Source organism: Prinia subflava, chromosome 2 (genome assembly GCF_021018805.1).
Source record: "Prinia subflava isolate CZ2003 ecotype Zambia chromosome 2, Cam_Psub_1.2, whole genome shotgun sequence".
Classification (NCBI taxonomy): Eukaryota; Metazoa; Chordata; class Aves; order Passeriformes; family Cisticolidae; genus Prinia; species Prinia subflava.
Genome location: NC_086248.1, coordinates 79630716 through 79648499, shown reverse-complemented (window position 1 = coordinate 79648499; position 17784 = coordinate 79630716). Strand labels below are relative to the sequence as shown.

The window sequence follows — 17784 nt, the reverse complement described above, 5'->3', positions numbered from 1 at the left end:
TAGTTGCGGTTGCTGACAGAATGGGGTCAGAGAACAGATTTCAAATAATGCAAGCTTTTCTCCTTCCCTTCCTTTACACTATTATTGCTGGAATCAGAGATGCTGGTGCATAAGAAATCTGTCGAAAGAACATTGCTGGTGATATGTTACCATGTTAGCAACTAGGAGCTCCAGGGTGATTTTAAAAGTTCATTAAAAAATCAGATTTAAAATTTTCAAGTGGAGAGATCTAATTTAAGAAAGAGATTATCATATAACAGTGGTTACATGTTCACTGGTCTATGGGATATCAGCATCAGTGCTGCTTTACTGCCCATGCCACAGAGAAGCTGAGGTGTTCATTTCCTGGGAAACACATCTTCTAGTATGCACTTCAATGGAACCACGTTTCAAGTAGTTTCATTTGAAACCCCAAATACTGCCCAGGTAGAATCCTTCTCACACAAGGAATGGGGAGGAGGGAGGAAGGAGTTGAGCAGAAAGAGGGAAACAATCCCAGGAATATCATTGGTTTCAATGGTTAAATTGAAGTCAGGAGGGAGAAAGGGGGTGAGAGTAGACTTCAAGGTACAGGACCAAATCTTCTAAGCTGCTAGAAGAATTTTCCCATTCTGGTGAAAAGAAGTGTGAAGAAGTGGCCACAAAATCAAGTGCTGGCATTCAGATCATCACATAATAATGAGATCCGTGCATCTTTAATTCATAAAGCAATATTAAAACTCAGCCTGAAACTCCAAAAGTAGTGTGAAATAGTCATCATAGCCAGAATTATGGAAAGAATGTACAAACAACACTGGAGTCCGAGCTACAGGCTTACTGTCACCGAGATCCTATAATTTTTTTAACACACAAGAATACAGACCCCAAAGAGTTCCTGAGCTCTCCTGATTCAGCTCTGAACAGACTCCTGCTCTTCCTGGTGTCTCCCAATGCCAAATACTAAGTCAACAAGAAATAATTTTGAAACATAAAAATGTACTGCCTTTTTCACATTCCTGACAGCAGTGGAATTGATTGGCAATATTTTTCTTCTTACAGAGCATGGCTGCCAACTTCACCAAAAAACCCTGGTAGTTGGAAATGGTTTATTTTAGCGTTGTTACGTAACACATTGGCTTAGACAGAACCTGCCAAGGGAATTTCTGCTGCTGGGCACAGCCAACTGCTGCTGCTGTCTGTGCGCTGCGGGGCACTGGGTAAAGCAGGTCGGAAGAATGGTTTGGATTAAGACAATTTCCCCCAAGCCAGAGGGGTTTAGTGAAGGGACAGACCATGAGATTAACAACGAAGGAGTAACTCCTGGAGGCTTCTGTGTAATTGAAGTGCAGGTAATGTGCTTGCTTGCTTCAGTCAAATCCATGGGTGCCCTCAGGTCAAGATAGTCAAGAAGTTACAATCCAAATACAAAACTCCTTTTCCCTAAAATATTCCATGCCTCCATGCTATCTGGAATTACGTTGCTCTCACTTAGTTCTTGTACTCCCAGAGACAAACTGAAACTAATTGTGTGTGCTTTGCACCACACGCATTTATAGCCCCACGTTGCTAAAGATTAGACGAGTTCCAGCTAGGTCAAACAAAACCACGGGGATATAAGGAACATAAAGAACTTTAATGCAAAGAACTGAAAATTAATTAATTTGAGACAATTTATGGTTTCTGAAAATCTGTTTGTCTCCATACACAGTAAAGAACGCTTAAGCAGCGCTCAGTAAGATTCCGCAGTGGCATACTAGAATTTAGTGGGATTTCATCTGGAGTTTTTGACTGCACCTTTTATAATAAGGCAGTCTGGACATTAGGGACTTGCTTTGCGTCTCTTCCTCTAGCCTGATTGCAGAGGTTTTCCCAGAAAATGTGTAGCTCTTAGCGAAGCACTGCAGATCCTGGGTCAGCTGGGAAGGCGCTGCAGCCCCGGCGGTGTCCGACGCGCTCCGCCCGCCCCAGAGCAGCGCCGGCTGCCGCTGCCCACCGGCCCCGCCACGGCTCCGGCAGCGGAAACGCGTCACGGTCCGCACCAAGCTCGGGGTCGCGGGCGCAGCTTCGGGACGGGGCTGAATTTGGACACAGTCCAGGACAAGCGTTCCGTGCCGCTCTTTGCGTTCCGCAGCGCGGCCCGCAGGCACAAACCCGGGCCCGGCACGGCACGGCCCGGCACGGCACGCTGGCCGCCGGCGGGGCGAGGCCCGGCCCCCGCGCTCACCCCCGTCCGCCTCTCCTTGCAGGCGCCCGCGGCCCCGCCTGCCGGGCTGCGGGCACCGCCCCGCCGTGCGACAGCGCAGCGCGCCGGGCACCCACGTGGAGCGGGCCGGGCCGCGATGGGCAAGCGGCGAGCGGGGCGGGAGCTGCTGCGCAGCCTGAGCAAGAAGCAGAAGAAGCACCTGCGGGAGTTCGGCGAGGAGCACCCGTTCTATGACAAGTGCGTGCCGGGCTGGGCGGGGCCGCCCCTTCCCCGCGGGTCGGTGCCGGGGCTGCAGGGCCCGGGAGCCCCGCTGAGCCCGGGCCCGGCCGCTCCCCGTCACGCTTCTCCGAGGGAAGGAGGGCAGCTGCGGCTGCGTGGTGCACTGCCGCCCCTGGGCCGGGAATCTCGGCTCGGATTTTCTTGCAGCAAGTGTAAACTCTTGTGGTGCGGCCCGGAGGCTGCCACGAGGAGCGGGGAAGCGGAGGAGAGCGCGGTAGGCTCCCACTTTGATACCAGGCCGGTCTCTTGGCTTGTCAGGCTTCCAGCTTTGCCAGTGTTTACTCCGTGCTCTTTTCTGATCTCGGAAAGGGTGAGAAAATAGAGCAGCGAAGATCTGTGTGACAGGAGCCGTTCCCTCCTCGGCGGGATGCCCGTCTGTCAGCATGACCACCCTCCATGTGGACCCACGTGTAAGCTCCTGAGGAAGGAGCTGCTTAGTCCAGATGCTGTGTCATCCGTGGTGCTGCTGTAAAGCCTTTAGAGCAGGCTCACAGTGTTGAGGTGTGCTGTTTGCGTGTCCCCTGGGACCTTCCTGGCCGGTGTGGATTGGGATGGAAGCCTGCTGGAGGGAATGTCGTGTGTCACCCTGTACAGTGATGCTCAGTCCCACACAAGACTGCATCTTTTTGAAGGAATGGAGTTCAGTTTAAACCCAGCTTGCACAGTGGCTTTGAAGAACTGCAGTCCCAACACTGGTTAATTAATGCTGGTTTTCCTTTAGTTTGTGTCTTTTTCCCACTTTACATACCAATATTTAGCGCTAGAGGTAGTCTTTGTCTCTGATTAACTTTTTTGCAAACTACCCTTGTAGCTAGATTCTTTTAATTCCTTTTGAGACCTCATTTTCTGAATAACACTGGATTTTACTTCAAATTTTTTATTGATCAATTGTAATGCCTGAGCACTTAGGCTTCATGTACAGAGGGTCACATCACCTGAGAGGGTGACCCTTAAGGGCAAATGCCCAGTCTGTTTTCTTAGGGAGACGTGTGATGGTTTGGTTTTAAGCTTTCTTTTAACTTCTTTAAACTTGCATAACTGATCAATTCACTCTTCCCCTCATTTCTTTCATCCTGTGTGTAACATCACTGGCAGATTAAAGTATTGTGGTGCTTTCTTTTCAGGGTTCCTGGAAAACCAGAAGCAACTCAAATATGTGAGCTGGTAATGTATTTTTATTGCTTCCTTACTTTTATCTTTATGTAGTTCAGTGAAGTGAAAAACTTTGCATTTCATATTTCCAGCTTATTCAGGCTGATTAAGTTGTTCCACTTAGAAAACCAGTATTTAGTAGAAAAAGATGAATGTGATTTTTATGTGGCTCTGAATTGTTCTCTGTAATGTCTAACTCAAAACTGTAATACCATCAGAGGGCAGAAGCAGCAGGAAATAACAGCAGTTCTTAACTTTTTTGTGTATTACTTAGTCACATTGAAAATTAGATCATGCTGGAAGTTGTTTTAATAATGTTGATAAACTTAGTATTGCATGAATTAAGAGACTTTGTTCTCTGTCGAACAAAGAAATATGTTAATACTCATTTTTCTTCAGATTGCCAGTGCTTTTCTTTCAATCAGGGTTTGGGAACCTCCTTTATCGTCAGATTAAGAAAAGACTTCAAAGTTTTAATTTGGAAAAGTTAATTACTCTGTTTCATTTGTTTTCTTTAGCAGTTTTGTGCAATAATGTGGTATTTACTGACTTTTTCCCTTTTTGGGCTAAAAGAAACTAAGAAAGGAGTAAATGGTGTTGTGTTGATACTCATGGTTTCACTATAGTTTTGGCTGTAATCCGGACATTGGTTTGAGCAAGCCCAGGGCAGAACTGGTTCCAGTCTGGCTTGCTGGAAGTGGAGGTGTACAGCTGAACCAAACCTGACCAGCTCTCTGGGGAACCACTGTCCACTGACATCTATTTCACTTACCTTCTTGAAAGGCAGAAGCATTTCCAGCATGCTCTGTCCCTTGTATGGGTGCCTTTCTACAGTTTTCCATCTGTATGTGGTTTCTTAGAAGAATCTGGTGCTGGTTCAGTAAATGCTGTGGAGTAAATGTCTGTGGAGATCAAATGTCCTCACTCAGCTGAGACTGAAAGCACTGGGTTTTGTGATGCTTCAAGTCAAATTGGTGCAGAAAAAGGCACTTCAGTCTGTCTCCCAAGATGCTTTCAAAATCTAAATGGAGGTGTCGAGCATAGTTATTGGCATAAAATGGTGGGGTTTGAAAAATTCCATTGCACATATCAGAGGAAACATAATGGTGCAAGTAGAGGTAAGGGTATTTCCTGCTGCTTTATAGGCTGTTACTGTTGTTGCTGTTTACACTGGACTTTTTCTTTCCAGTCTGAGGATTCAGATAAGTCGAGTGCAGAAAGCGATTCGGAGACTGAAGTGGAACAGGTCTCTGGGTATCATAAGCTCCTGGCTACCCTGAAGACCTCGCCTGAGTCTGAGAGTGAGGAAGAGGAAGATGAAAGTGAATCAGAAGAAGCTGAGGAAAGTGAGGCTGAAATGGACAGCGAAGGGTCCCAGGAGCCTGGAGAAGGAGAGGGAGGTGAAGAAGATAAGAATGATGTTCCAGAGGAGGAAGAAGGTAGTTTGTCTTTTCCCATGCTTCTTTGGTAAATGTTGTCAGACCAACGTATGTTTTTAGCCAGGATCCTGGTGTAGACTGGCTTGTTGGCTGCGTGCTCTTCTGCCTTGGAGACTCTGTTGCTCCTTTGGCTCTGTGTGGATGGGAGCAGCAGCTGCTGAAGGATTTAGCAGGGGAAAGGGTAGCTGTGCTCATTTTCCGCCAGACAGCCTGCTGCTGCTTCCTCAGATGTTGTTTGTGCGGCAGCACAGGGGAAATCCACATGGAGCAGCAGACCAGGGGTTCTCACCCACTCTTGGGAGATGCAAGCTGTTCTCTCGAGCAGCATCTGGCTTGGCTGTGCCACCGAGAGGAGGGAAAGGTTTGCCTCACAGCACGGGAGGGAATATGGAAATTGGAAGGAAATCTCTGCCTTTATGCTGAGGTATCCCCATTCATGAGGTCTGCAAAGAAATGCTGGGAGAGAAGAGTCAACCTTTAATAATTTCCAGTTATTTGGGGTCTTTGGAAACTAAAAGATAATTCCTCAAATAGGTTGCTTCTTTAATTTTGTCTAGGGGAGCACATTTTGTGTTATGTAACATTTGTCAGGCTAGCCAAAAGTCATCTTATGGTAGAATACAAAGCCTGCTTTTATATCTTTTGATAGAGTTTTGGGAGAAAAAAATCAGTAACTCAAAGGGAACAACATCTACAGACAGTAACTTTTCCAGGAGAAAATAACCTGTTTCTTTCTAACAATTGACAGCCACAGACACAGCAGAGCAGATGCTCAGCCAGGAGCAGGCTGATGGCACAGATACCTCTTGTGCCCCACGTCATGGAGTAATTGAGGAGTTTACTGATGTGAAACATGAATCTGAGTTTAGCTTGGAAACCAATTTCATGGAAGAGGAGAGTGAAGATTGCAATGCAGATAGGAGAGACAGCAGTTCTTCACAAGCTCTTCCAGAAGGTAAAAGATTGTGTGTTTGTGTTTAAGGATGTGCCTTTAGAGGAATATCTGTAAACATGTTTTAATTGTCCAACGCCCTAGTGATAGGCTGTACAGCTTTGAAGTTCCTCCACCACATTATTTGTGGTGCTGCCCACATGTCAGCTGGTTACATAAGGGACCCCTAACACTAGTGCAGCTGTGTAGCTGAACCATTTGTTCTCTGTAGCCCCTGGGGACCAGGATTCATGTGGGGTTTTTACTATGAGTTGGAAAGCTTGAAGTATCAAGAACTGGAAGAGTGTGTGGAGGGTGTTATCTTGTTCTGCTGCTTTAATGGTAGTTTAAAAGCCACTGTAATACAAAGAGCTCTGCAAGCCTGCACTTGACTAGGGAAGATATTCTTGGCACAAACAGACAGGAGATAATCACAAAGCTGACCTGTGAGGGCATCCTTCACATCTCAGCGGAGTTAGAGGTCAGATTCTGAGAAGCTTGGAGCAGTCACAGTAATTTAGACAAATGCTCAGCACTCTCCGAATTTTGAAGGTTATGCAGAGGAGTCTGACTGCACCAGGATCAGGAGAGTTTGAAGCATCAGCTGAGCACATGTAGTGTCTTTTAAGGGTGTATCCCCGAATCTCAGTGCCCTGATGGATGCATCTGAAGCTCCTGTGTTGGCGTTGTCCCACCATGTCCTGCCATATGTAACAAAATAACCGTGTTGCAGGGGTGTGCGATCCTTCAGCGACATGGCGCTTGCACAGCTTCTGCTCATATTAATGCTCTGTGCCTTTAATATCAGATGGCATAGTTTGAGCGGGAGAAATATGTTTGTAGCATCCCTAGTGATGCTGGCTTGTCATCTTGGAGCAGCAGCTGACATTAGATCTGGGAGGCAGCCTGGGTGATACATGAAATGTGTGGAAGCATCAAAGGGCCATGTGATAGAAAAAACAGCTCGTTCTTGTTACCATGAGAATATGACTTAGGCTGTTGGCATTGCATTTTAATGAGAACAGTAGCTCTCCAACTGCATGCTAAGTATCCTGACAGCTTTGTTCCACCTATAAATGATACACTTCTTCTCAGTGAGTTCTTGTAGTTAGGAAGTGTCTTTATATCTGTTGCAGAAAATTAGTCACCTAAGATAGCAAAAAGGGGATGAATTTCTACTCTGGTCCCAGGGTCACTAAAATTCCTGAAAATGCATCCCATTACTCCCTCTACTTTATTGGGAAAATGCTGGAATCAGTAAAACTCAGCTGATGAGAGACCCTGCAGTACAATTAAATGATATCCAGTTAATTTGCATTTGTGGAAAGATTTTCTCAATTTTTTTTTTCAGTGTCAGGATCAGTAAATGTCTTGACTTTTGCCGGGTAACTTGTGTGTGGGCTGGATATTTGTTGGCAAGCACCAGTGTTCACTAATTAGTTTTCTTTATGCAGCGAATGCTGCTGTGCTGCAAGCAGGATACAGGGCTTGGCTTTCAAAATTAACTTTGCATGTGACTTTGTGCGTGCCAGTGTCTTTGAGTATAATATGATTTAACAGTTCTTTGCCTCTCCTCTCCTTTCCAAAAAAGAAATACTGATTAGAGAAATCAGACTTTTTCTCACTCCAGGCAATTTTTGTCCCCCTTCTGAAGAACTCGCTTAATATTTCTCTTCTTTATTACAAAGTGTGTTCATATCACTGGCCAAAGCCCTGGGCAGAACTGTTTGTAAATTAGGAAGGCTAGCAAGTTCACTGGGGACTTTACTATTGACGGCCTTTTTCACCTGCAAGCAATGATCGTGTCAGAGCTTAAGGCAAAAAATTGCTACTGTTTTCCACTGCATACTTTTTTCCTGTCTAACATTTGATTAGTGCTTGAAAGTTCTAGTACTTCCATAAGTGCTTCTTTTTCTTTTTAAAAAGCAATCTGTCAAATCTGTTCTCTCTGTTCTTTGCAGAGAGAATTTGACTTCCTTTCTTTCATCTCCAAGTGCTTTGAAATAACTAGTTTTAATTGTGGTGTTGGCCAGCATGGAAACTGTTCATCTCATTTGCAAATCCTTTCTACAGCTTGATTCTACTATTAGCTGCAATAGTTCTCAGGCTGTTTTTTTGTTGTTACTGTAAATAGATCCATTTAAACAGCACATGGACAAAGAACTTGAAGAAAAGGAAATAGAGAAAATGTCTACACTTCCAAAAACTTCAAGTCAAAGCCAGGTAATAATGTTCTGTAGTCGTCCAGCATTCCTAAAGATGCCTGGATTAAAATAATCCCTTCTTTATACAGGTGAAGTAGATCACAACTGTTATTTTTAGCTGCTGGCACTAGAATTATTGAGATTTTGTCACTGTGTTGTTTTTGAACTGTTTTCTTCTTCACTTACTGCTGAGCAAGAGTTGAAATGTGAAGTCTACAGTTCTGGAGGCATATGGTGACACATCTGAAACACATGTCTGGAGTGAAAAGTTTAGAGTTTGAGCTGTAGTCCCAAAACCTGGACAAGGGGTGGAAACAGGGCTTGTTTCTGAGTGGTGACAGCACAATGCAAGGGATGTGCTCTGCAGCTCTGCGTGAACTTCTGAAGAGACCATGTACACTTTTAAAAGTACTTGTGATGCACTTTCACATCCTTGCTTCAGGATAGCTCTGTCCCTGTACACATTTACAAGCCAGTGGAAGGGGATTTTATTACTTATATTACTTATATTACTTTATTTCTTAATTCTGGCAATAATATGTGAATTACAGTACCAGAAAACCACGTCATTGCTTGACGGAGAATATTGGTTTTCAAAATACTCATTTTTAGACAAACCTTTGCTTCATAACTTTTCCACATCTGATTTTGTTTTGGAGAGTTGCCTCCCATTCTGGTCAGCCATATGCTGGGTGACATTCATTGGAAGATATCCAATGGTTAGTCAGTCAGAGAGAAAGCTGTGATTTTTTTTTTTCTTTTTTGAAATTTAATTTACTTTTTTGGCACATCATGGCCAAAATTACTGGTGCCACCTGAAGCAATACATGATTTATCCTTGCTTAAATTGATATAGCTACTTTATGGGGACAGTTGGGGACAACTTGCATGGCAGAAGCCTTAAATTTTAGAGTTTTCCCCTACTACACTGATAGCTGTTCAAAATAAGACACCAAACAAGGCTGCATTGACCAACTGAATCACAGCTTCTGGGATCAGCCCCTATTGGGTTTATTTCCTTCTTTGGTCAAAGTACATACCTCAGTGGGGCCAGTTGGTAAGTGCAGTTGGACTCCAGGGTTTTCATCTTGTCCCTGGTTTGAGCCACTGATTTGCTGGGCTGGTTAGGCAGAAAATGCCTCAGTTTCCTCTGTCATGGGAACAGTTACAGACACACCATTGCAAAATCCACCCAGATCTACTGAGCTGAAATTCATTATTTATCCTGGGGGACTCTAAAAGGGATTGCATATTGAAAAAAAAAAAGGTTTCCACTTGTGTTACGAAAAGATGATTTCCTTAATTTCATGAACTTGATTAAAGTTGATGTAACCATCTGTGGTGATATGCTTTCAAGTGTGCAAGGTTTGGTACATATCTCCTCAGTGTTGGCTTCTTTTTTTTCAGTGGCCAAGGCTGGGTCAACTAATTTTTTCTTCCACTTTGGAGAAACATAAAACTTTGAAAGTAGACAAAGAAGTTGATGTGAAACAGCTTCATCTCCACAAGCCTTTGGAATCCACGTGGCCGAAAGTGAATAAACAATTTCTGTCTGCAGTGGACAAACCAACTGATTCCTCTTTTACCCCGTTACAAAGAGAGCTCTTCTGTGTCATGAATTCGTACCGGGACTTGTTCTATCCAGAAAGAAATGCTTTAACAAACGGAGAGGAGATCCGGCACGCCTACTGCCTGCATGCCTTGAACCATGTGCTCAAGGCCAATGCCCAGGTGCTCAGCAACAATGCCAAACGAAGGGATCGGAAGCCAGGGACTGACACTGATGACCACAGGGATCAGGGACTCACCAGGCCTAAGGTAAGAGAGCCCTGATTCCCTGATCCCCACCCCGCCCACCTGCTCAGGCTGTACAAATATCCTGGTAGTTTATCCACAAGTATTTCTGTTGCTGCTCTCTCAGGTGATGTGTTCCTGGGCTTTTCTACATTTCTTTATCATGCCTGGAAGTTTTCTGCCATGGCCAGGGAGAATGCTGTATGAGAAGCAGTGAGCTCAGGGTTGTTAGCCAGCCTGGTTCTGTGCCAAGCCATGAGTTTGACTTATCTCTTTTCTTGTCCCCCTGTCACCACAGACTGACAAGTTTTCCTGCTTCCGTATTTAAATCTGCCAGTACAGACAGGTGCCTTCACATCAATCTTCATTATCAGTGCAGGTAGTGTAGGCTGTCACTCAATGTGGGTTGTGCCTGAAATTCTTTTGTCCTTAGGCACTTGTAAGGTCTTACCTGCATGGAAAAATCTTTCTGTACCTGGGAGTACCTCAGGGAATCCCAGCCCCCCTGTCAAGACCACCTGTCATAGTTGAGGGAGTGGGCCCCAAACCAATCCTCCCTGGCTTCACAGCATCCTGTAGTTGATTAGCAGGTGGATTCAGCTATGGCAGCCTGTCACCAGTGTGCCAGCTGCCTGCTGAACAACTCCAGAGATGGGTTTAGGTGTTTGCTGCATGCGTGGCAAATCTTTGGTTTCTGTGCTGACTCCCCCATTAGCCATTTATAGTTTGGAGTTCTGTGCAGAGGCTATTGCCACCCATCCAGGAGCCAGCCCTTGGCCCTGTCTCCGTGTCACAGAGCTCTTGCTTGCCTGAGGGTTAGGGAGGCAGGAGAACGTGCTTAGTTCAGTTCCCCTGAGTGAGCTGGGGAACCAGGCTGAGCCACAGTCAGTTCTAGAGCACTGGATCCCAGTGCAGCTTCCCTCCCTGCTGCTTGTCAGAATGCTTTTGTTTCATTGTTGATCACAGGGGCAGATCCAAGCCAAAAGTTTGATTGATTTAATGGCAAGTGTTTGTATTTTATGGGTTGTTCTCTGTAACTGTTGATGTGCACAGGTACTGATGATCGTGCCCTTCAGGGAGTGTGCCCTGCGGATTGTGCATATTATCATCAGTCTCCTCGAAGTGAATGACAAGAAAAAAATAGATGTAAGCAATAAAAAACGCTTCAAAGGGGAGTTTGGTTCTGACCCAGAGGAGAAGCCCCCCAACCTGAAAAGACCTGAAGATTATGAAGCCGTCTTTGCTGGCAACATTGATGACCACTTCAGAATTGGTAATGACCTACTGAAGAGATGATTTTTAGCTTGTACAGAACTGCTAAGTAACAAACTTTTCCCAAATGCCTAAGAGCTATCAGGGCTGGAAGTTCTGGTGAGACTCTAGGCTGTGTGGTCTTCCTGCTGGTTTTGCCCTGGCAACCTGGATATTTCAGAAAATCTTTCTTGCCTTGCCAGAACTTAAAAAGGAAGAGAAAACAGAGAAGTAATTATTTTCACATCAAGTTCAGAATCATTTAAAATGCAATGACAGCTTTTTTCTAGCAGGACTGCCCACACCTCATTTTGAAGATAGCCTTGATTATGCAGCAAAATCTTTTCATGTTATAAAAAGGAAAATCTTTTGGGTTTAATGAGCCTGTTCACTATGTCTCGTGTTATGGTTGGAACAAAATTAAAGCTCATTACTGAGCAAAGCAGTTTTCTGTGCTTCCCATGGTTTTCATGGAAGCAAATTGGTAGCCAGCAAGTAGGAGTGTTGGACAAGCAGAAAATGTGAGACTGTTTCATAATATTGTAATCTTATTCTGTTTAGTAACTCAGTATGCAGGCAACTAGCTAGTGGCTTGGTTCCTGGAGCTACTAAGATGAGAAGGCAGTTTTTCTAAATTAACTTGACAGATCAGAGGCTTTTGAAATACTCCACCTTGAAAGATAAATTGGCTCCCCAAGAAATGTAATGATACAGCAAAAGATGTGAGCGGGTCACACTCAGTCTTTCTTCCTTCCCCAGTGAATATCTCTCAGGCTGAGAGCATCTTACTTTCAGTAGCATAATAATTTTCCTTCTAGTCCTTTCCCATACCACACTCTGCTTGTTCCACTTACTCAGTGTTAAGAAATGATTGAAGAAACTTTCAGTGCTGTTAACTTGCAGAAGCAAATTATAGAAGCAGAATAATTTCTCTTTCTTACTGTGCTGCACACCCTGTTACTTCTGCACAAAGATCTAATTTAAAGCATATTTGTTATGCCTTACTGAAACCACCACTCTTTCACATTTTAAAACAGAAAAAAGACTTGCTGTTTCTAAATTGCATATATGCTGTGACAAGTGATATCTTCTTCCTGGAAATTCAACCAATTGAACATTTCTTTTTTTCTTTCTTTTTCCATGTTGATCCTTGGGTTGAAATAGACAGCAGGAGGCGTCCCTACTGCTGTCTCTGAAATCCTTGGAAAGGCCTTCAGCTGTACCTGTGCTATCGGCCTTCACATTGTCAGGGAGAGAAGCTGGAGAGACTTTGTTGGGCAGATTGAAGGGGGTGGTTTGAATGTGGTCTGGAGTAGCTGCTTTTTAAGACCAGAAACCTGTGGGTTCTAGAAATATTGCCATGTGGTTATGACAGCAACTCCTTTGGTTCCTTCCCTTTCGTGTCTGTAACATGCGAGGTGATGCGTAAGCTGGTTCAGGATGTACCCTGCAACACGTGGTGTGAGAAGCAGTGTAGGTGCAAGACTTTAGTCACTGTAACATGAGGAATCTTGTCCTTTGTGGCTTAGCAGCAAATCTTTCAGCCCTGTAAATGAAGGCAGTTGATAGTCAAGAGATCCACCCCAAATCTTGCATGACAGATTAAAGTAACAGTTATTATAATACCCAAAGGCAGAGACCAAAGTTCAGGATTCAGGGAGAAAGGAGTAGTTAATAATTTCTGCTTTTTTCTTCATAGGTTGTTCAACCTCCTCATTCCCCTATTCATCAGAAAATCAAAACCAATATGTTTCAGTTAAAAATTTTCATTCAGATTATAAAAAATCCTTAAAAATAATCCAGAAATGCTCTTCCAAACTTCATGAAAATTTTCCAAATGCTTGTCAAGTGGGGTTAGGGTGGGTAAGCACTTTTTGGGGAGGGTTTCTGATAGATTAGTTGTGTCCAGCTATATTCATCAGTGTGGGGAGAGGAAATGGAGGAAATTACTGTTCCAGAGCCTCCAGGAAGAATGTTGATGTTAACTGAGCAGTTGCTGTTGGTGTTGTTGCACAGGGGTTGCCATCCTGCAGAGGAGCATGAGACTCTATGCACCCTTCTACTCCTCAGACATCATCATTGCCTCTCCCCTGGGCATCAGGACTGTCATTGGCGCAGAGGGGGAGAAGAAGAGGGACTTCGATTTTCTGTCGTCAGTAGAAATCCTCATAATTGATCAAGCAGACATTTACCTGATGCAGAACTGGGAACACGTTCTGGTGGGTTTTCCATATATGTCTTCATTTTTGTGCTGTGCCTTGCTGGTCTGACGTTACTCAGTTTTGGCAGTGAGCAGTATTGCTGGTTTTTACTGGCTTGATTTTAGACATGGATGTTCATTTCTTTTCCTTCCTCCACCCTGATATTTTTCTTACACTAAGAATATTCTTTCTACAGATTTTGGGTATTATTCAGGACATGTTCTCTCTAAACTTAGCTTGGTGCTTTAGTAGTATATTTCATCAAAGGTGTGTTTTGGGAGGTTTTAATTATCTTGCAGCATGAGAATGATGATTCCTTTGATCACATCTGGGAGAAATTATGTCAGCTGTCTGAGTGCCCAGTGTCTCAGTCAGACTGCAGCCATTTGAGGAATCTGTCGAACCTAATTCAGGTTCCACCAGAAAGCAAGAGGAGCTGCTGCATGTCTCCACTGACTGCAGACGTACTAAGCATTAGTCGTGTCCAGAGTTAAACAATGTGAAGGGTTTCCTGTACATTTAATGCAAATAGAGCTCTTGGTTTGTGGCTAGTCTGCAGCAGTACCCTTGCTTTTTGGCTTTTGATTAATAGAAGTTTTCAGGATTGAAATGGTAGGGTTTTCTTTTCCATGTAAAAACACCTCTGAGGTACCTGGACCAGAAATTTAGACTGCCTGATGCCACCATACATTTTGGATGAGTTCTTCTCTCCTCAGGAGTTGCAGAAAGGCACATGAACCTACACAATATCCAAGAAAGGAGTCTTGAAGCCTTTCTGATTTTCCCCTTAGTTGCAACTGCCTGCCAAGGGGTGGCAGGCATGCTAGTCCTAGGCATTGTTCCCTGAGGGCAAAATGCAGTGAATTTCTTCAAACTCTCCTGAATGTGATGAGAGCTGAGCTGTGCTTGGGCTTCTTTTAGCTCAGAAGCCTTGGGCCGGTTGACTTCAGTACAAACAAATCCATTATACGTGCCCCAGGAGAAGATCAGAAGGTTACTGTTCCTGGTGACTAAAGAGACGGTAGCTTTCAGTTCTGTGGCAGGAAATCAAGTAAATTGCTCTTGCTGTGGTCAATAAATTCCAGACAGTGGTGTCTTGGGAGATGCTGCTTGTTTATGTTCTGTGCTGCCTTGCTGGTCCCTGCCCTGCTTCCCACTGCAGTTGAGGCTTTTGCAGGCAGTCAGGGATGCCAGCAGTGATGTGTCTCCATGTGTCTGTGCAGCACCTGATGAAGCACATTAACCTGCTGCCTCTGGATTCCCACGGGGTGGACTTCTCCCGAGTGCGGATGCTGAATCTCAACAACTGGTCCAAGTACTACCGGCAGACGCTGCTGTTCAGTGCTCTGCAGGACCCCCAGATTAACTCTGTCTTCAACAAACACTGCTTCAATTACGTTGGGCAGGTGCGTAGCTGGAGTGCTGGTCTGGAAGGGAGGGGGAGAAAAAGAGAAAACCCAGCATGGGGAAGAATTCTGTAACTCAGTTGCTGAAAGACTGTGTGTGCCTGTCATTTCCCTCACCCAAATGTTTCAGTCTGAATCTCCATGACATTACATACTGTGCCAGAGGCATGAAGAACTGCTCCTCATGCAGGGATGCTTATTTGATACTTTTCTTCCATAGTAGCTGCTGTTTCATGTCAGAAATCAGATTTTGGGTTTTAATTTGACAGACTCAAGTTATTTTGTTCTGCTTATTTTGCTGTTAAATGGAGAGTTCATCTGCTTCCTTTTTATATCTCCTACCGTGTAAGATACATGAACTGTTAGTATTTTGAAAGAATCAGGAAAACTAAAAACTTCAGGAGACCATCTCAAGTATACGGGATTCAGGGCGTAAGCAGTCATCGTGTATTTAACAGACCTGGTGTGTCTATCATGGCTGTAGTTTTGTGTTGGAGCTTTCTTAAAAACAGCCTTGTGCACTGTTTCTCCTCAAAGCAGCCTTGTGCTCTCAGATGTGAGCTGTGGGAAGCTGGCTGCAGCGTGCCTGCCTTTGGAATGCTGCTTCCCTAAACATCCTGCTTCCTTCTCACAGGTGGCCGTCCGCAACGTGCCGCTCACTGGCTCCATCAGCCACGTTGTGGTCCAGCTTCCTCACGTTTTTCGGAGATTAGAAGCTGACAGCATAACTTCTGTGATAGATGCAAGGTACTGTGTGTCTCAGGCTGCTTTGCTGCGCCCTAATGACTGCAATTTCAGATTTAGTGGAGCATACTGCAGAGCACACTGGGTTCACCACAGAAGTACATCTTTGTTAGTCCTCAGGTGTAGGCTGAGCTCTGCACAGGTGAAGGGGAATACTGGCCTTCTCCTTGCCAAAGGCACTGGAGAATACAGTCTGGGGAAGGAATACCAATCTCTACTATGATTATGTAGTGCTGGTAAAGCCTTTTATCTTCTTCACATGTAGAAATCCTGTGAAGTTAAAAGAAGGAAAAATGTAGTGAAAATCTTTGGCAGTCTGTTGTTTGATGATATTCCTGTCTGAGCTCATATCAGTATTAGAAAGCTGAAGTTTAACTCTGGTTAAAATGTATTTGTTTTTTTTAAACTGAGGTTTCAGTTTTTCATCGACAAAGTTCTGCCCGAGTACCGCGACGCCATCATGTCCCACACGCTCATTTACGTCCCGTCCTACTTCGACTACGTGCGCCTTCGAAACTACTTCAAGAAGGAGGACCTGAATTTCACTCACATCTGTGAATACACGAAAAAGGCTACTGTCTGCAGAGCAAGGCGCTTCTTTCTCAAGGGAGAGAAGCAGTTTTTGTTGTTCACTGAGCGTTTCCACTTCTACAAAAGGTAAGTTGTGAACCGAGTTTTCCCTCTGAGTTCCTTGTGTGCTGTTCTGAAGGTAGAGTCTGACCTGAATCATAGATGGGCTGTGCTGCTTTTTGAATCTGTTGGATTCCTCTGAGGACTTCTTTGACTGAAGTAAGAGGTGTTAAATGTACTTTCAAGTTTTTGCCTGTTGTCAGCAGTCCCTTTGCAGAGACTTTAATATTGTGTTATGAGCAAAGCTTTATTCAGGAAGGTCAGTGCTGCCAAGTTCCAGTGATGTCAGGACAGGATGATATAGCCTGCAGATGGGATTCATTGGGCCTTTTATTTGTGTTCATCCGTGCCACAGTAATTGTATAAAATTTTGGAAGGAGTATATAATTGGTTCAATAATGCAATACAGCAAACTGAGGCCACTTGGAAAATTTGCTGTGTCCTGACTAGAGCTGTTTACAAGTTCCTAATGGAAGAGGAATCTTTTTTGTTTTGGCAAATACAAAAAGTTTCATGAGGTTTGGTCTGATCAGGCTTCACTGTATTAAATTCCAAGCTGAAGAGGCTGACCACTTCATAAATGGGTGGTGGTTGGTACTTTGGAGGACGTCACTGTGCCTGGCAGTGTGAGATTTTCCTTCTAAATTCCACTTCTCTGTTTAGTCTTCAGTCTGTGACACGGGGTTTGTAAAGTTGAGCTACAGCTGGTGTGCATTGGGGTTGATGGAAATTGGAAGGCACGATAGAGGATTGATGTTTTAACATGCGTATTTTGTAAAATTTACCTCAAATTTCTTTGGTTTTGTTTTTTCTGCTACAGGTATACAATAAAAGGCATTAGGAACCTCATTTTCTATGAGTTACCAACATACTCCCACTTCTACAGTGAGATTTGTAACATGCTGAAGGCCACAGACAGTGGGGTGGATGCTACTTGGACTTGTACTGTGCTCTACTCCAAGTACGATGCTCAGAAATTGGCGGCAGTGGTTGGCATAGACCGCACAGCTCAAATGCTACAGTCCAAGAAGAATGTGCACCTCTTTGTTACAGGAGAGAATGATTAACTAAGTCTACAAACTGGGTGATTAGATGGACCTGCATTTTACTCCTAATGCAGATTTTTATATTGCTTTTTAAAAAAGTATTAAACTTTTTATTCCCTTTTGTTAAATATTCTGATGAAATTGTTTGTATAGCATTAAATTTTGTATTTCAGTACTGCCCAACAAGAAACGAAGGATGTAATTTCAAAAAGCAGGGCTTAGGAGGTGTTTTCTGTGTAGAAACAAAATCAGTCCAGAACTATTTTTCTTGTATATTAAAAGTCTCATTGGTCAGTAAAGATTCATGCAGTGATAAATAGCTTTTGATTGGACTGTTTCAGTTCATTTTCAGGTGTAGCAAGCTCACCTTCTTTTCTCAAAGGTAAGTTTTTCTTCTTGTCTAGGATAAGAAAAATGCCCAAGTATTGCATGAGTCACTATTCTGTAAGCCTGCACAAGGGAGGTGGAAGCAGGCAAGGCCTCTATAGCACAAGCGTGTTGCTGAATGAGAGCTGGACTTGCTTC

At 44.1% G+C, this 17784-nt stretch overlaps 1 protein-coding gene across 1 annotated transcript; it reads left to right on the top strand.

The window, feature by feature from the left end:
• The first annotated feature begins 1660 nt into the window (after positions 1-1660).
• On the top strand, positions 1661-17578 carry UTP25 (UTP25 small subunit processome component). The gene is made up of 12 exons (XM_063390745.1): positions 1661-2419; positions 3586-3625; positions 4803-5052; positions 5801-6007; positions 8118-8206; positions 9595-10005; positions 11035-11254; positions 13249-13451; positions 14657-14839; positions 15474-15586; positions 15995-16240; positions 17034-17578. Exons 1-12 carry the CDS (start codon positions 2319-2321, stop codon positions 17278-17280), a joined length of 2310 nt encoding a protein of 769 aa, XP_063246815.1. The 5' UTR covers positions 1661-2318; the 3' UTR covers positions 17281-17578.
• The last annotated feature ends 206 nt before the right edge of the window (positions 17579-17784 follow it).